At 39.7% G+C, this 22405-nt stretch overlaps 1 protein-coding gene across 11 annotated transcripts in view; it reads left to right on the forward strand.

The window, feature by feature from the left end:
• ANKHD1 (ankyrin repeat and KH domain containing 1) overlaps positions 1-22405 on the forward strand; it is a 110366-nt gene that overhangs the window by 3283 nt on the left and 84678 nt on the right. For all 11 annotated transcript variants that reach the window (XR_009819321.1, XM_062003031.1, XM_062003032.1 and 8 more), the window contains exon 2: positions 11329-11482. Coding sequence is in view for 10 of the 11 variants with exons in the window: in XM_062003031.1 (XP_061859015.1) it covers positions 11329-11482 (154 nt within the window). In the remaining variant the exon portion in view is untranslated. The remainder of the gene's footprint in view (positions 1-11328; positions 11483-22405) is intronic.

Below are 22405 nucleotides of genomic sequence, written 5' to 3' on the forward strand. Positions count from 1 at the left end.
GAAGTGGATCCTGTACAAATGAGTTGTAGCAGGTCTGCAAGGTGAAATTTTTATTTCAGTTGTACGGAATATTTTCTGGAGTTACTAGTTAAAATTATCACATGCAAATAGAAACAGCTGCAAGCTGAAGCACGCCTTTGGGCATGGAGGGATGAGGCCAGGAGGCTTTGTGCTATTTCTCTGTAAAACGGCAGGAAGCCATGATTCTCCTGAGCATTTGAGTTGACTTTCACCACTGGTTCCAGTCTGAGAGATCAAGGGCTGTTGACCTTGGTGTAAATAGTTGCTTGGTTGCCTTCCAGTCTTGATCGGGGCTTGGACACAGCATGTGACTTGTTTAGAGTAGGATTTTGGTGTAATTGTGAACATTACTACCACTCCTTGTGAATTTTGCTGGTGCTTAAAGTGGTGCTGGAGGTGGGAGTGTTGAACATCCTCTTCCAGTGACACACACCCCAGTGAGGGCTGTAGGTCAGGGTGAAGGTGTGTTGTCAGGGCAGGAATGAGTAGTGTGCAGATGTGAAGTACATAGGGGCCTTGGTGGTTGAGGGCTTCTGGCCACAGAGCATGCAGGTTCCTATCAAAAACCATCATGGTGGAAAACTGGGCTGTAGAAATAGAGGGTTGAAGCAGGTGGTAAGTATGGCAGCACTGATGCTCACAGGACTGTGTGGTTTGCTCGTCTGCTGTAAATCCAGTCGGAGAAGCCAGCTGTGCAGACAGGAGTACCAGAGGATCTCGGAGCTCAGCTCCTTAAGTGGCTTTTGGCAGCGAGTGCATCAGCCTAGCAAGGCTTTCATGCTCTGTAATTGGGGGTTTGGAGCCATGAGGAGCAACTGGAGCTTGCCCACCCCTTGACTATGGAGACAACTCGGCTGTCAACTTCCCTCTCTGGAGCACGCTGCCTGCCCTCACCAGATTGCCTTACTTAAGCCTGTACCTATTGCATAAGCCTCTGGGGATATTTACATAAAGCATAATTAAAAATCAGGCATAACCTACCTCCACAATGAGTAGAATTAATAGTCAAATGGCATGCACTCCCCATCAGTTCAGTGCTTGAACATTTTGTCTGGGGTCTCCTCTTTTTTTAAAAAGGGGTTTGTTTTGGGGTTTTTTTTTTCCTCCCCACACATCCATGGTCTCTTAATTTTTAAATTGGATTTTGAATTCAGGGTAGATACTTGGGTAGCTTGTTTAAAATTGTCAGTTTAGTCTCTGAAAGCCCTCGCTACTTTAGTGAACCTTCGTAACATGACAATGCTGCTTAAATGGTGTATGCAATGGATCTGTGACTTCCCAGGCTAACTCAGTGCTTACACAGCTTTCTGTATTAGATTTGAAATAATGTAAATAGCATTTTCTCGACCATAAGGAAGAGAAAATTAGAAAGTTGATGCAAATTCAGGTAGACAATATTGGGCAGAAGAACTTTTTATCTGAAAAATTGAAGTTTTAGTTTAGCAGTTGATTTTTTGTTTTTTTTTTTTTTTTTACTAAGTCTTGCAAAGTTGAGGAAGTAAGAGTTCTACAAATAGGAACAAAATGGAAAATTTTCTTCAAGAATTATTCACTGATGAGAAATCGTGAAGGGATAATGGGTTCAGGTTTCCAAAGGTAGAGATGACGCTTAAGTATGTGGAGAGCTGGCTAGTTGGGCGATTATTCATACCCAGCCTGATTAGGCATCTAAGTCTTGGAAAGATCTTGGTAGTATCTCAGTAACTTTGAAAGTCTGACCTGTGGTAGCCAGAAACAATCTACCTAGTTGTGGTTAATATTTACTCTTCAATAACACTTCAAAACAAACTGATTTCTAAAGATTCTTGCAGAACTCTAGTTTCCCTTCAGTGCAGCTTGACCCAGTTGAGCACATGACCTAAAATAAATGTCAGCAACTGTTTTCTAATGATAGGTGTAGAAGGTAAAGATGTGAAATACTATGGTATAATTACATAAATATGCAATGGAGCTCCTTGGGAAGGAGAGGATTTACCAAATTTAGCATAACTTCCTATATTTAATTACAAATTTGCACATAGGTTTCACCAGTCAACCAGCTACAGTCTGTCTGGGGGTAAGGTTCATTTGAGCATTAAGGCAAGCAAGACTACAGCTGGTGAGTCACGAGTTCTTGTGTTCTGATTTGAACTGGGGCTACCCAGCTGCTCCCCGCTAGGCTTGATACTGGGATGCTTGTCTCCTCTACTCTTGGAGGATCCTGAAATACAACTCTCAGGATGGATGGGTGATGCTGTTGCAGCATTATCCTCAAACCATCCCCGCCACAGTCAGTTAAGGGAAGGGCGGGTGTGGAGTGGAGGGAAATGTAGAGGCACTCCTTTTGCTGTGCACACGTGTGGCTTGGCCTTTAAAACCAGTAACAGCGATGTTACTGGGTTGGCATGCTTGTTGGAGGAGTCCAGGACTGGGGTTTAGACCTTACAGGTGAAGAGACTGTGCAGCTTTCATCTTAGAAGGTCATTTGAAGTTCTTGTAGCATATATGAAGTATTAAGCTGTTGTTGGAAGGGAAAAGTGGCTTTCGGAGTTAAAATAAGCAAGTCTGATTTAAATGGATAAAAGGAACCTTTCCTAGATTTGTTTACCACGTTGAGCTTCATGAAGCAAGAAAAATTAACTTCTAGAGCTTGTTTGAGGGGTATTTGTAGAACTCCTCGTTTAAGCTCTGAGGCCTCAGCCTTCAGTTCGGTGCTTCATTGTCCTTCTGTGGATACTGACTTTCCTAATAGCAGCCCACATCTAGTGCAAATACCATCCAAGCCCTGTGGAAAGCTTATCTCCCCAATGACAATGGCCTTGTGAGGAATGGGACATTGTAAGCCAAACTTCAGAAACTGGTGATTTGTTCAAATACTTGTAAATTTAGGAAGTTTCTGAAAAGTACTTGGCCCTCGGGGATTATCTTACATAGCAACTTTCTCATTGATACTTCGCATGACCTTGGTCTTCTGTGATTAAACTGAAGCTTAGTTGAATTGTTTTTCATAGCATGAGACCACCAACTCATTTTTACCTTTTGCTTTAAAGAGAGTTACACAGACCTTTTTCAGACTTCTTTTCAACTTTAGCTCTTCCAAAGCATCCCAGAGTCAGAATTATCCTAGGCCTGAGAGAGGTTGCTCATGGTTGAGCTACTGTGATGTGTTTGTCAGAGTGCCACTGGTAGGTGCAAAGCAATGTCTGCGGCTGGCTCTTCTGGCTAGGGAGGGTCTGAAAGTTACCAAACTGTGTGCCTGTCCTGCAGCAAAAAACATTCCCTGTTTGTCAAGGAAAAAAACCCCATGCTTTACCAGGTGATGAACAGTGGCCAACTGAAGAACATCTCTCTGGTTGGTTCAGCGTTTCATGGGCATTGTCACCTAGGTCTGTAAGTTATTTGCATTTGCCTTCAGTAAAACAGAGGTTACTGATGAACTAAGCTTTTCTTCTAGGAAAATCTCTGACCTTGTCAAACTCTTCCCTTTCCAACATCATGAATAACAGTAATGGTGTCATATGGTGGGTAAGGGGTACATCAGTCATGTTTCAAACCAAGGGAAGAGAGATCGGCTTTCAGGGCTGAGTGGTCTGCCACTGAGCCATATCCTTGATCGTGTTGTCTTCAGGGCATCATCTACTACAGAATCACAGAATCCTTTTGGTTGGAAAACACCCTTAAGATCACTTAAGTCCAACCATTGTCCTAGCACTGCCATGTCCGCCACAAAACTGTGTCCCTCAGCACCACATCTACATGTCTGTTGAATATCTCCAGGGATGAGAGTCAACATTTGACATGTCTGGAGCGTGTGTTCATCCATAGTCTCACAAGGTAGCCAGGGGAAAAGGGAGTCTGTACAGTGGATGCTTGACATTTAGGGTTTGTTAGGGTGAGCTCAATGTCTTTTATATATAAATATAGTACATCTTTTCATTGGTTTTGTAAAATTGTTATATCCTGAAGCTGTTTACATCTTGAGTTTTTGGTGGATCATATTTAGATATCCAATATCATATTTTGGGGATCTCTGCTGTGTTTCTCATTATGATACATTCTTTTGGGTGGCTACTTCTGAGAGCAGCAGCAAGCCCAGTATGATTTTCAGTTTGGTGTAAGCAAATTAGGCACTCTAAATGTTGAGACTCTTCTCTATCTGAAACGTGTTGGCTTGGGAGCAGATTATTGAAGTATTAGACTGGGCTGCGTTCAACGGGTCCACTGGTACAATTTTTTAAAGCACTCTGTTCCTTTGGATTGGCAGGAGTCACTGACAAGAAGGTGGCTGAGAATACTTGACATCTTGGATGAGTGTGAGCCTTTACATCAGCAAACAAGTCTTCTGCTTTGAATTTTCCTTCACTTTATTAAATCCCAGGCATTAAAACATTAGAGCAAGAATCCCACCCTGAAAGCCTTGTCTACATTGATTCAGCAGACCTGTTTTATAGTCTAATAAATCAGAATATCGAGTTGCACCTGCTGTCTCCTGGTTTGGGGCAAGGAAAGAAGAGGATCTCTTTCTGCAGGATTATTAGAAAAAACAGTGAGTAGGAGGGAATCTTAAAGCACACAGAGAACCAGGAGCATTACAAGCATGATTTAGAGTGGACTGGGATAGAGTGCATGATGTGATGCATATTTTAGTAAGGTTTACTGGTCTGCGTTAAATGATTTTCTTCAGTATGATGGCAGTACTTGTCAAGAATATGCATTTGATTTACTGGGGTTTGGTGAATTTTGAATATACTTCAGTTGCCACTTCCAGTTCTGTGAATGGTAGCTTCTTGCTGCAGAAGATTCTCATGTGTATCAGGAAAACGTAGTCAAAATTAGGCTGGTTTTGCCTTTTTTTTTTGTCAGTACAACTGCAATGAGTGATGCTTTCTTTTCTGCTGTACAGAGAAACTTCTCGATGTTGCCAGCCTCGTGTACCAAGAGGATGTGGCCTGAGTGTTTTGTGGATTAGTTTCTTAGAGGGTTAACTGAGGGTGCAGTTATGTCTTGGGCTTATTGTTGTGGAACAGTGTTTTAATAAAAATTAATTGGAGAGTTCTTGTCTCTGGAAGAACTGTAAATCAGAGAGCTCTGTCTAGAGGTGTGTGATAAAATATAGTTTGTACTATTCAAAACTGCTTCTGTTGGCATCAGGATATCTAGTGTCGGTTGATTGCTTCACAGAGAATGAGGTAGGCAATTACATGTGTGTGAGCTATTTGACAAAGGCTTGCTCATGAATCCCTGTTTATGCATTTACTGTTAGGGCAAGAAAATTGAAACTCCAGGATCAACAACCTCTGGCATGGAAGACCAGTCCCATAGAAAGTTAATTCTGGTTTATTGTTTTATCTGCATGTTTAAAATACTGTAATTTTGCGAACTTGCTGGCACCTTGAGGTGTCAGACTTGGTGCCCTTTGGTGGGGCTGGGGTTGAGCAGTGAGGAGCTGCTGTACAAATGGCAGGCCCCTCTGTTCCACAGTTGTCTTGCCCATCTTTTCAGTCAACTGCAGTTAAAACTGAGATAAGTATGAGAGTGTGCTACACACCCAGAATGTACAGCACAGTGTTATATACGAATGCCAGGCTGCTGGGCCACGCTGTGTGAGGGGCGCTTTCTTCATCCTCAGTGACAAAGCATAAAGTTGTCTCCATCCTCATTTATATTGTGTCTGTAGCAGCACTTGCAAAATGGACCTGTGCTGTGAAATGAACTCATCACAGCCTAGATCCTGTAACTGCTTGTTTCGTTATCTGATAATTGCTTAATGTATATTGGAAGAAAGACTGTCCTTGAGATAATACTGCCTGAAGTTAGTCAACTTCCTATTGCAATTGGAGCTAAATAGATTTGCCCCCCTCCTGTCCCCTACCCTCTCAGTCTAATTTACTGCCTATAAAACTGTTTTAGAAGGCTGGGCTGATCTGTTCTGATGGCTTGCTATTCCCAGAAGAATGATGTTCCAGCTTTGGTGTGTTAAATCAACCCATGAATGTGTCTGATAACTTCCTGACTTGTCACAAGATGAGCAGTGACTGCAAATGATGTTTCAGATACTTTTTTCTTTCTCTATTGAGACAATAATATCCCTTAGCACTCTATACCTCCCTGGGTTGTTGCGATATTCTGTAGTCATAAGATCTATAGGGCCAATACTGGAAGATGATCTCTTGCAATTCACAGATCTTAGTTGCTTCTGCTTTCTTGGGCTGAAACTTATTTTTATTGAAGAAACTGTCTTACAGCTCAAGCCCATCAGAGTAGGTATGGTCTCATGTCATTAATCATGTCTGAATTGTTGTTTACATTGATTTTTTATTGTTCCTGTATACTGACTCTAAAGTACTTCTCAGAAATGTTTCTTTTCTTTCTATAGCCTTGAAGTGCCAAGAAAGGGCCATGTACTGAGGTCCCACTGAAAGGTTTTGTGAAGATACCCACACTTGTGTGTGTTTTCTTACCTCTTTCTTTATGCCATCTCTTGAAACTGAAATTCTTTCCTGGGATGGCTGGGTTGGTGAGGGCAGTGTCAGAGAGTACATCCTAAAGTAAACCAGTGGCTGGCCTTTTACAGCAGTGGGGGAAGCGTGCACGTGTAGTGTGAAGCTCCTCAGTGCCACATCATTGACAAAGTCCTTCACTTTCCTTTCTCCTTGGAATAATTATTTGTAATAGTTTTGAAGATTATATTCTTTGTATGTGGAATCTAAAGGGGTTGGATGTCAAATTTGAAATACTCATTTTCAGTCTGAGAGTTATGTTTTCTGATACTTTATTGATATTCCCTGAAGATTTTGAGAGCAAGACTGCAGGTAGTCATCAGCGATTGGCTTTCAGTGTAATAAGGGACAAAACATAAACTTGCAGAGCTTGGGTTTATAAGACAAAGCCACAGTATCTTCTTAGTGTGATCCTAGTACAGCATTGCACATCTTGTTAATTATGGAATGAAATCAGTTTTAAGTATAGAGCATCTCTTTCAACTCCACAGGCATGAGCTTTCAGGCTGGTCTACAGGCCTATGTTAGCCTGAAGGAAGTTAAGGTTCCTCTGCATGTATTCAGATGTGTTTAGGCATATGTCCAAATAATTAGGAGGGTTACCTAACACAAAAAAGAAGTTCAGGTAGTTGTTTATTTGTGTAACAAATCGGAGTTTAGGGGTCCCAGTTAAAGGCTTGAGTCCTTGTTGTTTGTAGATGCTCCACAAACAGTGAGCAAGGAGTATAGTTACCCCAGAAAAGTGTTTGTAGATCAGGGTATATCTGGAAAATGCAAGTTCAAGAAAACTATTTAGTAGCAGCTTTCTCTTTCCTACCAACAATTTTTGGAAAGTTAGCCTTCTCAGAAGTACTAATGTGGCACAAATGGAGGAAGGCAGAATGCACCCTCTTCTGTGCATTTTGCCTGCAAGAGGAGGAGGCGGAGACAATGGTGCTGGTATAGCTGCAACAGGAAGCTTTCCCGTGGTCTGTAGCCCGAGTGTGTGACAGTTTGTTTTCAAAAAGGTCTGGTCTATTCTGGCAAGGGTACTTTTTTGCAGTAGAGCAATGAAGGAAAGATCAATTTAGACTTAATGGTAGCCATGTGTTTGTAACCCTGTATGTCATTGCCCATCTTGCAAGATTTGCTGGTTTTAGTTGTGATGTTGGTGCTTGGGAAGTTGCCTTCAGATACCCCTGACCTGAGGTAACTCGATCATGGTATTAACATATAAATACCGATGTCGTTGAGTGCAAATAGCTGTCAACTGTAGCTGCTCTGGAGGGAGGAACCAGTGGTGTAACTGGATCTGCAGAACTGTGAGGCTGCTGCAGTCCTTGGCAGGACTTCAGGGAAGATCCATCGGTCCTGTGGATGAGTGTGAAACACGAGGAAGTAATAAAGTTTGCCTGGTGTGCAGTGCCCTGACCTCTGGTCTCATGCAGTGGCAGGTTTTTTGAGTTTTGATTGGCAATTATCTTTGTCGCAGGTGCTTCAGCAGTTAGAATAATGTCTTGAATCTGTGTTCCTAATGAGCCTTACCAAGTAAGATGCTTATTAACTGCCCAAAGCAGCTCGCAAAATAATCCAAAAATAGCACAGTGACTGGTTACTCTATCACTTTGCTACAGATCTGATTAGGATAGAGCAGAGTGCCTAAATTTTGCCACATGAGCAGTGTATTAAGTCTTCCAGGAATGCTAACATGAAACCCGTGTGGGCTTTTTGTTTATTTTTTTACCAAATGATTTTTTTTTTTGTTCAAAAAGCAAAAATTTGTCGATATATTTGGGTTAGGTGTGGTTTTGGTTTGGTTTGTTAAAGATTTATTAGTATGTGATCATCACAAGTCACTTCACAAGAGGCATCTGATTGATTAGATAACTTCTTATTCTGTTGTTAGTGATAAGGTATTCAACTGTTAATCCTCTCCAGCCTTCTCTTAGTGTGTGAGAAGCTGCATTGATTTACAGAGAAATGCCAGGAGTTCTGACTCAAACTTGTTCTGGAGACTGGCAATGGAACAACTATTTTAACATTTTGCATATGCATTCTCAGTATTTTCACACTCAAGTTATGTTCTTATTGTGGGTATGTTATTAAGCTTTTACTAAAAATCAAAACAACACCTAAAAATTGATGCTCAACATGTGCAGAAATAGTGAAAGCATCTGCCTTTTCTTGCTATGATGGAAAACTAAGATGAAAATTCTGTATATTAAGCAAGATTTTTGTGTGAGAGTTTAAATGTATGAGGTCTCTGAAAGTACAGTTGCAGATGTAAAAAGGAGCTAAAAGGCAGTAAGAGTTTAAAAAGAATGGTGAAAAGAACAGACTGCAGCAGCACTACCCAGCTCATACCCTCTGCAGAAGCTGTATCAGTAATTCACTCTAAGTAATGTTTGCATAATCAATGTTTAAAAGATAGACTTTTTTTAGAGGTTCCTGTAAGCAAAATGTGCTTCCTGGTAGGAGGAGAGGGAGGCTTCTTGCAAGCTGATGCTGATTTAGGTCCAAGAGGTGTATTGTTGCAGGTAGTGTCCTTTAAATACATACAAGTGAGCTTGGGGTGGCAGCAGTCAGAGAAAAAATGGTACATATCTTTACCCAAGTGTCAGAAAGTGAAGTTTTAAAACTTATGGGGGACACAGCTTCTGGAAGGTGTTTGCACGGTGCCTGTACCTACCTTTGCGTGGATGCTGTCAAGATGTCCTGAGGCTGAGGGTTAGGGCTTGCCAGAAGCCCCTGTGAACATCTACTTAAGGGGCAAGTAGTGTTTTTACCCCTTTTGGTATGTCTTCAAAAGGAAGGACTGCTGTCAAGTTCAGTGATGTTATTGGAAAAGAAAATAAAAATAGTCCACTGGCATGCATTAAAATGTCCTGTATGCAGTTCTGAACTGTGTAAGGAACAATCGCCGATGCACAGGATGGGATTCTCTGCCAGCCAGCAGCGCACACAAACGTTGCTGGAACAGGAATGATATTTCTAGCATATTGATGATGCCAAGTGCCTTGTGTAGTCTTGGTGGGGAAATGAAAAGCCCAGTAGTAGTATTCCTATAGGTAAGGAGGATTTATCACGTCTGAGCTCATGCCAGCAGGGAGTCTGTAAGCTGGTTAGGTGGATGTAGTGTCAGGAATTGGAGTTCTGCAGAGGGGAATCTCGCTGGAGGGGATACGTTTTGCTGTGAGCTGGAAATAGCTGGTCTGGAGATAGCTTGTCTTTGTTCTTAGTAAAAACATGTATTGCTGGTTTAGGTCACAGATGTTTCTGGTTGTTTAATGATCAACTCTTTCTCACAGGGAAAGTTCTCTTATTTTAGGATCATTATCTGGCCTAATTTAGAAATCTTGCTTCCGCAAGCCCTAAATCATAGCCTGCTGATTTTGCTTTAATATTGGTGCCTTGGCACACAGGCTGCAGTATGTGTAAGCTGGCTGGTATTGCACGTACACAGTGACACGTAGAACCTGTGTTGCATGTGCCAGAAAGTAATTCTTTCTCTCTGGTGCCCACTGCATTCATCTCTTAGCTCCCCTTTTCAGTGGGCACCCAGGGGTTGGCCTGGACACCCAGGGGCAAATAGACAAAAAAATTTACATGTCAAAAAGGGGGTGAAATTGTCACAAGTTGCTCTCCAACACCTGTGCTCCTTGCTCTCTAGATTTCCCTTACCTTTTTTTTCACACAGTGGGGCACTTAATGAATTTCAAGATTACTTTTTTTTAAAAAAGTATTAAACTATCTGTTTCTTAAGGTGTGATGAGGTGTTGTGTGATAGGGCTGAAGGCAATGTGGTTTACTGCTGGTGGGAGAGATAGGAGAAGTGTGAGGGGAAAACAGAAAGGAAGTTGACACTGGGGCATGAAGTGGGAAAGGGCAGCAGTGGCTGTACTAAGAGTATATCTCATTTCTATGGCATGTTTAAGGCACTGATAGTGTTGAACAGATAGCATCTAATTATCAAATAGTGCTTTTCTCTTAAAATATTACTGAAAATAGAGGAAATGGTCTGAACTTGGGACAGATTCTAAAATGTAGTTCTGCTCTCATTAGAGCATGAGTTGGGTCTCCTCCTTGTTTACTCTGGCTAGCTGTTGTAAAACTACAGTATGTTGAGTAATTCCATGAGCTTGTGTTTGGTGATCATGTGGACCACTAATGGGACAGCATTGTTGCTGCTCAGCTGGATTACCTGCTTGCTTTGTTGTTCTATGTATCTGTTCATGTCTAAAAAACTGTAATGACTGGGGGAATACAAAGTGCCAGCTTGGAAACAGATGTTTTGGTTTTGAATTTTTGTCAACTATTGTGTTTCTACGCAAAACAAACAAAATCCTTGTGCTACATTAGTTGCAATTACTTTCAAAATAGAACTGAATGGCATCTCAGGGAAACCATTCAGTCCCTCCTGGACTCTCAGATAGGTTCACTTATACCGAAGTCATTATTGATAGCTGTTTTTTAATTACAAAGTAGACAGACTTCTGATGACAAAGAGGGTAAAGCCTCTTGTGGCAGTCTGTTTTAGTGGTGAACTGTCTAAATGTGTATAATGTTTTTTCAGTCTTAAATCTGAGTTGCCCTTGCTATAGTTTAAGATCTCATTAATTGTAATGCTTACAGTAAACTTTTTAATGTAGATTTCTTTTCCTTTTGTGATTTCAGCAACCTTTTCAATGAGTTGACCAGATGACCTTTGCAGTGGTGTCCTATAGTCTGTACAGTTTAAACATTATTATGATACTGCAGTTAAAATATGTTTGTGTCTTTTTCCTAATGCTTTTACATTTAGTATAAAACTTCAAAAATGCTAAAATTGGTTTTCTAATTTGGAAAACAGGTTGAATCATTTATTTTGGACCAAGAAGATCTTGATAACCCAGTACTTAAAACCACGTCGGAGTTATTCTTATCAAGCGCTGCAGAAGGAGCAGACTTGAGAACGGTGGATCCAGAAACACAAGCAAGACTAGAAGCCTTACTGGAAGCAGCAGGTACTTTCTTTGTATAGGATTGTGTTGTTTCTGGTTTTTTTTCCTGAACCTACCTGAACACAGTTCTGGCAATTTGTGAATTTTTATTTGAGTGAAATATTCGCAAGTCTGGAAATTTACTGTGGTGATGGGGGAGCAGAACATGGAAAACGAGCTCATAGTTCTCACGGATGCTGAGAGTTCCATTTTCCATTCTTTCTGTACATACGAAGTTAGAAAAGTTGATTTCAATTAACTAATATTTCATTTACCAGATGACATTACATGTATTACCGGGGGACAAGTAGAGGTGAGAGAATGGAAGGGAATAGATTGCTAAAATGATGTGTTTTTGTGCTGCTTTGGTCAATCTGTAGTTAATTACTGCAGAAATTTACAAGTTAAATACTTGTTTCTCTGTTTTAACTTTCACAAAGATATTTTTCCAATCTGTAGTTCTGAGATGTGGCTGTTGAAAAACACATATTTAATGTTCATGGTCTGGAGCCAGACTAGGTGAACATAATGCCCCTGCATTTGTTACTTTTATAGTGAAAGCTTGAGTAATTTAAGCCTTTCAAGGTTTTTGACTTGTGTGTTTGCAATGAGTTTGAAAATTGTGTGTCGGTTTCAAAATTCCAAGGACAAGAAGATGCAGAAACCCTACTTTGAAACAAATCTTCTGTGATCGTTGTGAGTGTAGACACAGACTGGTAGTACTGTGCTGAAATCAAAGTTTTCAGGCTTCAGCTTTGAACACACTTTAGAACTAGATAAAATAACGTACATTCACAGGTATTTAGATATAAAGCTCTGCACAGTCTTGAAGGAGAGTTTCCTTTCTAGGAAGCAAAGTGGACAAGAGACTCAAGCTTTGGGCTCTCTTTGTGTTTTGAATTTGAAAAAAGACCAGCTTACAACATAACACAGCTATTGTCAGCAGAAAGTTGCAGCAGCTTAATTAAAGGTGGTCCTCTGAAATCATTCTAACCTGATCTAATTCTTGGGGACCAAACTTTGCTTTACAGGGAAGATAGACTATTTCTGGAATACTCCAGACACTTAAGAGAATTTGAATAATTTGATCATTTTTTAAGCACTTATTTTAAAACGAAAATCAGTTTCAGTTTCACCTGGTGATTGATGTGTCCTAAAACCTATTGCTAATGTTATGAATTATCAGTGGAGATGTTTGATGGCTGTCGTTCTCTGAGGTGTGTGTGCTTTCATCTGGGTGTGCAGTGTTCAAAATGAGTTTATGGTAGGTAACAAACCTAGGAGGTACCATTGCTAACCTGTACTGCCCATGTGAATGTTTTCTTTACGTTTCTAAGCAGTAGTTGGTCCCTTGTGCCCAGGATGAGATCATTTGCTTTTAATCTGATGTTTCCATGCTTTGATTCAATGAGTGCTTGGAGTATGGATGTAGAAAATGGGGCTGACAGAAGAAATCTGGAAAGAGGAGCAAACAAAAAAAAAAGAATGCTTTTTTGGGATGGCTTCATCTACTTCTCTAGAAAGACTGGACTAAGTTAATACCATTGGATTGAATGTGTGAGATCAAAAGACTGAGAACACTCTTGAGAAAGTCCTCTACTTAACACAGCACTTGTCTTTCCTACTGCAAATTTGAACACTAAAAATATCATCAGGCCAACCTAAAGGAGACACTGGGAATCTGACAGTTTATTAATAAATGCTGTAATTTGTAAGTGATTGAAAAAGAAGCTAGTGTTTCTGGGAGATGTTCTAGCATCTTCACTGGGTTTCTGTGTCTGGTTTGGTTGAAAATACCCTTTCAAACCTTAAGGGAGCTTTCAGGTTTCCATCATGGCAACAAAGTGGATGAGTGGTTGGGACTTGGGTTTATTTTTCGATTTGGCAAAAGCAAGTGATTCCTCTCGTTATTTTAGCCACATTTTAGTCTCCAGTGTTAAGGATGGCTTGCAAAAGTAAATGACAGAACTATTTCTTGAACAAGTAGTTTAGCCACAGTCTTGTCTGATGTGGTTTCTAGGGCAGCTTGGCCTTTGCTGTGTTGAATCCCTCTCCTGTGGGAGGCTTGATCCTAACTTAGAGCCTAGAGGTTGTCTTGCTTTTAGCGTCTCAGGTTTCTTTGAGTTTCTCACATACAGAGTTTGTGCTTGTGTCTTTAGGATCTTAATGAATATGACTTGCAAAACCAGTTTTGCTCATTCTTCTTGAATCCTTTAATGCCAAATCTCACATGGACATGCTCTTTATTAATTCTGGAAGGTAAGTTCTAGCAACTGCACCCAGATGGGACGTTATTCAAGTCACTTGTGCAGAGTGGTTTTCAGCTGTTGCACTCCAAGATAGTCTGAGACTTCTTTTAAGTAGCTGTCTTAGTTTGAGAGCTGGTTAGGCCTGGACAGGCAAATGTAGAGGCCAGAGGTTAGCTGAACTGCTTAGAATTACTTTTGTTCATTATATATACTCATCATAAGAGTGCTGGATTTCTTCTTGCATTTCAGCTTTATTCTGTTTCCAAGAGGACATAAAATATTTTGTGGTTTTAGATGCCGAAGGGCGACAGCCTTAAGTAGAACTTCTAGCAAGAGGGTTGTGCCTCACCCTCCTTAACACACCACTAACCATACACATACCAGTGCACAGAAACAGCTGTTAGATTCCTCACGTTTACTAGGTCCTCTGAAAACCTGGCTGACAAGCTTTAGTTTGGACAACGGTGCTTCCTCGTGTAACCTATTTAATCAAAGCACAAGCACTTTGTTAATGAATCTTTAAACAACTGTTAGTGAGTGTATTATTTCACAAAAGCCTCCAAGTTTAACATTCTGAAGACCAAGAGACTTCACTGTTCTATCAATGTCATATTTATGTGTTGTTTTCATCTTCTGAAATGGAAGATAAGACAATTGAATCCTGTACTTTGGGTAGTTATCCTGAATGAAGCAAGTCTTTTGTATAGCTGCCTTCAGTTTGACTCCTAGTAGCAAAGTCAGGATTTATAGGTAAGATAACCTATTGAAGGAGAACCATACTGTTTGGAGATGTTGCTGGTTTTCAGTCTGCAATTAAGCGTATTCTTAGTATTCTGACAGTGGATTTATGACCTGCAGTAGAAACATTCAGCTCCACTGTTAGTTGGGGTGCTGTTGATTTCTTAAAATAATATTCCAGCTCTGAAAAATCCTGCTTCTGTTGTGAGTCTTCAGTAAAGTTGCCTATTAAATGCCCTTTTTTGAGACAGTAGTTGAGTGCTGGAGGAGGAGAGTTCTTTGCTCATAAAAATACAAACTCACCTCCGTGGGGAAAATTTGATAAGGCAAAGCTGCTTCATTTTCAGGTTGCACCTTTTCTAGGCATCAGCAAGGGAGAATGATGTGTTTATGTAGTGCAGTCCTCCTTTGGGAGTATGTACTGTTTTTTGAAGAGGACAGAGAAAGCTGTGGGTTCAAGCATGTGGTTTAATAGCATTCCCAGATGCCCATTTGGTGTGTTCTGCACCCAAAACTTGGAAATCGGCTAAGTCATGAAATGTCAAAATGTCAGTCCCTGTAGTTAAAATACCCTATCCATAGTGTTGCAGTATGGTTTTGCTGAGTTTTCAGGGAAATATAGAATGTTACTAAATGGATTTTTAACTTGAGGAAATAGCTTGGGTGCCTGCATCCTTACCAGCAGATCTTTTGTGCATGTTCCTTCTCAGTCTGAATGTTGAAGTACTTTGGCAATGAAGCATCAAAAACAGAGATACAGAAGCAAGATGTAATGAGTATTCCTGATAAGTATCTATTCAGGGAGGAGTTTTGTTATCAGTTAGTTCTTCAGAAATCCTACTATTGTTTGTAAAGAGGCTAGTGAGGAATATCAGGGACCTTGTTCAGACAAGTATTTGCTTAATGAAAACAGATGCAAGTAGTTCAGCCTTGTGTTCAGACAGGGAGCAGAATTAGATACAGCCTTCTTCTCTGTTGAAATATAGGATTAAAGGTGACAAGAGATATCACATACATGGTCTGGTGTATTTGAGGCTTTGTGTTGATTCAGTGGTGAAGGCTGTGGACTGCTCTTGGGAGAGGTGGTAGGATGAGGTTGGGTAGGAAATGGGTTGTGTATTCTGAAACTGGGGAAGGCAAAAAGTGGAGGTAATCACCTACTTAGTGGAAATACAGAGCACAGCTCAGAATATGAATGGGCCCAGATAGTCTTCCTGCTTTAGGGTAAAATTAAACGATAGAGTGAGATTCAGCAACTGTAAAACTGAATGCTTTCCAGGGTGTGTATGTGGCTCTCTGTATTTACTCACTTGCCAAGTTGTTGACCAAATCCATTCATTATTCACTAACAGCAAGGTGTGGTTTTTTTTTTTTTTTAATTAGGGTAAAATCAAATGAATTATTTGTTTCCCCCAACATTAGAGGCCTTGACTGTGACAAGATACACCTGTGATCCAGCACTGCTGGGGAGTGAGCTGTGGTCTAAAAGAAGAGTTCAAAAGATGCACAGCTTGCTTTCATCCTGCATGCATGGCATCCCATGGAAAGTGTCAGAGCCTGGGCTAGATAAACTCTTTGATTGTGCTGTATATGATCAATAAGATCGTGTGTGAATATGATGACTCTTTTCTTAGGGCTGATAAGTAACTTACTGTGATTTAAATGGAGATTGGCATCTAATCCATTGGAAACTTAACCTCTGAAGAGTTAGTTATCCAAGCTCACTCCAAACCCAGGATTTGAGGGCTACAGAAAACTGATTATTTGGTTTTGTCTGTTTAATGGCCATACCTTGGCTTGTGGAATGTCACAAATGCATTTCTAGATGTGTTATCTTGAATAAAAAAAGATAAATAGAGGCTTTACTGGGGGGAATCTGAGAGGATTGTGCAAGGATGGAACTTGTAAAAATGTAGCAAGATCAAATTTGTATTTAGCCCCTTTCAACATGGCAAAAGTCTTAACTTGGTGTGACTATTTTGACTAATACATTTTAAAAAACAAATAAAAAAGAAACCAAGAAAGGCTTTTCAGCCTAGTTTGATCTGATTTGAAATACTTGGTGTTACATGGATGCAGTGCTCAGACCAAATAAAAGAAACAGTTTTTATTAAGAAAGTTTGAATAAGCTTCATTCTAGACATTTATTTGAGATCAGAGCTTTATTACAGCTAAAATCACCACTCTGTTGTTAACTGGAAAACTTGCCTTTTGAGAAAATGGCACATTACAATGACTTGCTCATTTTCTTTCTTCGCCATCTAAAGATTCAGAGTGGGAAGGAGTATATGGTATGTGAATTATACAGTTGTTGTGTGCTTTTGAGTAAGTTGCATAAAATGTTTGAATTTTGTGCATGTAATTGAACTATTAATATTATATTTCTCTGAGATTTTGCATGATTTCAATTTTTTTTTCTAATCCAGTAGGCTTCTACATTAGAAAAAGTCTAGTCTAATCCTGCTCTTAGTTATATTAACTTCCATACTTTGAAAGTGCATTAAATGTACTAGCTTCATATTTTTTCAATTGGATTTTGCTGTGAAGAATAGTTTCTTTGTTATAACACTTAAACTGATGCTTGAGTATCAGACAGCTAAGTTACCTTACCAGATCTGAACACTGTGCTTTTGGAATTCTTTGTCAAAGGTGATTTTGAGATTTCAACTTTCTTCAGTGGGGATTGGGAAGAAATGAGGTGAAAATTAGAAATTTTAATTTGTGAAATATTTAAAATTGGCCAGGACACTCTTCAGTCTCTGAAATTGTTTGCATATTTATATACATCTCTTTCTATATCTGTGTGTGTGTATATATATATATCTCAGAAGTAATCATAATCAGCCAGTGCTTCATGACCGTACCATAAACAACTTGTGCATTTCTCCATTGTTTTCAGGACTTCATGTTACAGTATCCCTTGGAGTAGCCTCAGCCAAAGAAGGAGTAGGGAGGTTCTGGGCAGCAGCAAAACAGCAGTGCTGTATTGACAGTCCTATGTAATGCCTGAATTGAGATGGAATCCAGCCTGTACCAAGAGGATATCTTTTTATTTTACTTGTGTGCTTCCTTCAGCAATCAAAGTGAAAATCATCGTGTTCAGACTTTGCAGGGGAGTGCAGAAGCTTACACTGGGATTTGCTGCTGCTGACTGTCAGTTCAGAGCTGGCTATGTAGCAGAGCAGGCTGTGCCAGGGAGCTGGTACCCCTTGCAGGGTAGCAGACATCTGTCCTGGACAGCCAGTAGGACTTTTATTTGTTGACAGTAAATTGAAGGAATCTTGTGTTTTGGTTATCTTGAGATTAGCTCTAGAGTTGGTAAATAAAGACCCTGCACAGCAATATTGTAGGGAAGCTAGTTGTGTGGATCTGTGATATTATTCAGGTACAGGGAAAAAGAACCCAGAACACTAGCTCAAACCACAGGTTGCTGAGAGCTAGTGTCTGGTAAATATCGCTGTTGACTCAAATGTTTTACTGCTGAATGTATCCTATTTGAGTGTGGTATAATATTTTTTTTCTGTCTTCTGTTTCATTCATGCACATACTTTCTCTCTCTTAAGGGGATGGCTTCTGGTACAATTCTTCATCATACTTTGATGAGAGGGAAGCATAGATCTTAACCTTGTGAAATGAAGCAGTCACTATACTTGCAAGTTTGAGTTCATAAAAATGTATCTCTCTTCTCCTCCCTAAGAGCAATGGGAGGGCGAGGAAGGGAGGTAGAAAAGCCTGGGTCTCTTGCTGTATCTCCTGCAAGATGATTTTATTAATAGTTTATTAAAAAACCTCAGTTACACAGACTTGGATTGTAAGTTTGCATTTTTTATTGTTTTCTGCATTTGTCAGTCTTATAGTTTCCTTAGCATGTTAAGAGAAAAACAGAGCTTAGAAGTGTTCAGCACAGACTTTGAGTATTGACTGCTTCATAGTCTATAGAAGATCAGATCTGAATCCTTGCACTCGTTTCTTTTTTTTTTTTTTTTTTCCTGTGCTGTAACTTAATGGTAAGGTATGGTGGCAGTAACCTGTGCCAGCCACTCCACTCCATACCGGACAGACTGGTAAGTCAGGTCGGTAGGGTGAATGTGCAGCCAGCCTGCTTTGGCTGACTGTTGGCATACTGTGAGTTGTAAAATCCTTATGTTGAAGCAAGGCTGCTTGCTGCTGTTTATATAAGAGTTGCTTAAACTGTCTAGTTTGTGTGCCTTGACAAGTGGTTTGGGACATGTAAGAGAAATTAACTGAGCTCTTGTTGGCAGACCTACAGCATATTGTTCTTCTATCAGTTTTATAATGGTATTAAATATTTGGGGGTTTTAAATTGCCAGAAGCAAGAGATTATACTGAGTCATCAATACTTTACAGTATGTGGTGTAGCAGATGAATATATTACTTTTTTCAGTTGGTAACTCACTTTAGATAAAATATAACTATGGTTTATTTAGAAAGTAATTGCAATAAACACATTCCTAGGAAAATCAACAATAATATGGTGTATACATAGCATAAATGATCAAATTGTGCTTATTTCACCAGATTAAGGAAAATAAAATCTGCAAAATATACTGGTACTTGTAATTTATTCCACTTATGGAAGCAAATGGCTATTTTTTGCTGTGAGGTTATGAGCACCTTCATTGCTTGTTGGAAATTTCATGCAGTTTTAAAGGCCTTATTTTGAAAACTAAGAACTTAAATATCTTGGTTTAAAACAGGCTGTGGTATATTAAACTTCTTGGACAAAAATGTTTATATTCTTTGTGACTGTGATGTATTTAAGTGCCTGAGCATTTGACACATGGTAGGAAACTTGGAAAAAAAAATTATTACTGCATTGCACAAATTTATCCACATTGTATCCATCAAGGTAATACTTGCTGTGGGAACAAGAGGCACAGTGCAGTTCTGTAATGACTTTTGTCCCCGTTATCTCTAAACCAGCAATTGCTGATTGTCATTTAGCCATCACCTGTTCTGTACTGCTTCTGAAAACTTAGTAAAAAATAAAACTGGAAACAATGTCCATAGATCTAGTTTTACCTCCCCCTCTTCCTTCTTCCCGGGCAAATTCAGCAGCGCTTGTGCCATTCCTGACCAATGGCTTTGAAAACTAGTTAGACAAACAACCTCCAGTGCTGGAAGCTCGACGGGATGCCCAGCCACCAGCACTCCTTGGGATGAGGAGGTTTTTCTGAGTGTCAGTCCTCAGTGTTACATGCTGAAATACATAATTTGGGGGCAAAAAGGGCACTGAGCTGCTTTGGAAGATCTTATGAGGGAAGGAAAAGAGTTGTCATAGTAGTTTTGTTCTTTTTAGTGTAGTTTTTGTGGCTGCTTGTTTAGCGCATTGTATCAAAGTCTCATGTGCCATTTTCAATGCAGACATCCTTAGAACTGATTTGTAGACTCTCCTTCAGTTATCTCTATTTTTTTTTCTCTTCTTCAGGCTAAATAACATAAAATCTTTCTCTGTCCTTAGCTCATGCCATTTAGACTTTCATCTTCTCTTGTTCTCATCTGGAGTCTCTGTATGTGTTCTGTGTTCTTCATAGTTGTTGCCCCAAATTAGTCATATTGCTCAAGTTGAGCTTTCTTGATGCCTGGAGAGTAGGAGTGTTATTTCATCTGTCCTGCAAGCTGTGCTTTTGTTTATACATCTCAGTTTGTTGTCTGGCTTTTGCAGGGGAATTGTTGGTTTACAAGTTGAATTTGACTTTAAATCTATCTGAAGAACTGATACCTGAACAAAATATTCTGTATTTCTGCAGTTGATTGTTAATCTCTGTGTAATATATAGAGAAAAATAGACACTCCTGTTTGGATATGTCCTTTAAAAAATCTTCAATCTGAAGAAGACTTGTTATAAAGGCTAAAATTCTATCTTAGCTTTCAAAGAATTACATGACTTTTGAGTAACAGAGGAAGGCCACAGTGAGCAAGAATGTTCTAACTAACCTGGCCCAGCTTCCAGTTGGTTTTCCTTGTGTTGCCAAAAACAAGCAAGCAGCATGTTTTGTGAGTATAGGGAAAGGAACATGTAGGAAGATTTAAGAATGAAACAAAGAGAAACTTGAAATGTGGCTGTACTTCCTGGTTATTAGCTTTCTCTTACAGTGAGCACACCCAATGCCTGATCTTCCTAAACTTGTTCCTAAAGAATAAGAAGTAGAACAACTATTTTAGTCTTTACACAGATAAGAGCAAAGATCTGGAGAGAAATAATGCAAGAAGCTTGTTTCAACAAAATCTTAATTGGCCAGATTTTTTTGAAGGCGCTTCATCCAGAAGCCATCCATTGTTGTCCATTGCATTAATGCTTGCTGCAGTTTCTCTCTATGTGGTTGCTCCAAAGAAGCTCAGGAAACCTTGGGCTCTGTAGTGCCATTTGTTGGATTCAGTGACCTCTGATGGGCAAAAAATTGCATCTCGAGAAGCAGAGCTTCAGATTCATGGACCTGGGTGAAAAGGCATTTCTTGATGCACCTGCATCCTCTTCAGTTTCTGCACTGTAGCAGAATGCCACAAAGAACAGAAATATGTGATGGTATGAATAGATGGATGAATTCTTTCCTCAAGTTGAGTCATGGTAAAATAAATTCCTTATTTTCTTTCTGAAGACTCTAGCATCCTGATTTTTGGTTGCTTTGCACTCTGCTGTGGCATTCCCAGAGATCTTATTTTCAAAATGTTTTATTAGGCAGTGTGTATGTAATGACAGTACACTGAAAGGCTATGAGTCTTTTTAGGTAGAGGAGATATTTTATGAGCAGTTTCTCAAATGTTTAGTTTGAATCCTGGATGTATACACTAGTCTGTGCTGTACCACACTAGGGTGGTGGGTTTTTTTCTTAAGTGTCGTACTTGTGCAGCCCCTGAAAATACTTGGTTATTATAGCTTGCTTTGCCATAAGTAGTTGACATAAACTGAGAGCTGAAAGTCTGTGGGTTCTGGGTGACGTCGATGGTGTTATTGGCCCTCAAAGTTTATTGTTATTTCTTCACTTGAAAATGTAGACGATTTTCAAATTTATTTTTTTTTCCCCCTCCCAGATAGTCCCAAGTACTGTACTGAGCCAGAGCCCATTTCTGGTTCGGGAAAGCAATTACAGCCCATTTGGATGCAGTTTCCCAATGAATGCTTAGGAATTTGGAAAAAATATTTCAAGTGGGATATTTGCCTATAAATAACATTTAAGGGTTGAGATTTTTCTGCCTTTGCATGGGGGTCATGTCCACAGGAGTACAATGCTTCTCCTCCATAAATAATCCTTAGGCTGATCAAAAAGCAGAAGGTAATTTCCTTCTACCATCAAATAGGTTAAAGTCAAGTCACTCTGTAGTAACTTTCTGTAGGTCAGAAGCCCTATAGTAGGTGAGACTTAAAATATTTGGCTTAGTTGGAATTCCAGAAGTCAGGAACAGGAGTTGTGTGTACCTTCTTCTCCTAGTGTTTCTTGGAGGTATGTGGGGATTTTCTTTGCTCCTTACCCACCCACAGGGGACAATACCATTTCTGTCTTCCTTATTTCCATGTTTCAGTAGCAGTCTTAGCTCTTTGAGGTGTATCTCTCAGATTACTGGAGGCAAACAATTGTCAGGCCTGAGGTGAGGAAATACTGTTTTTTCTCTGAGGCATGAAAGGAAGGACCAGAAATTAAAGAGTAATTGGCTACTGTTAGCCTCAGTATTTTTCTGTAAAATAATGAAGTAAATATTTTAAATATTTGGTGGCATGAAGTAAAGAATTTATTTTGAAGCTTTCCTTTCAGAGCTTGTGATTTCTGCTTCTGGATCATTTACATAATTCCTGCCTTTCTAGTTGTGTGGGGAAACATTGTAAGCACTACAGTCTCAGCCTAAATAAAGTTCCCCAAGAGTGACTTGGGATTTTAATATTCTTTGTACAACAACCAGAAAGAATCTGATTCTTTTTTTTTTTCAGTCTCTAACCTGGATG

The sequence above is a fragment of the Colius striatus genome, chromosome 9 (assembly GCF_028858725.1).
Source record: "Colius striatus isolate bColStr4 chromosome 9, bColStr4.1.hap1, whole genome shotgun sequence".
NCBI classification, from domain to species: Eukaryota; Metazoa; Chordata; class Aves; order Coliiformes; family Coliidae; genus Colius; species Colius striatus.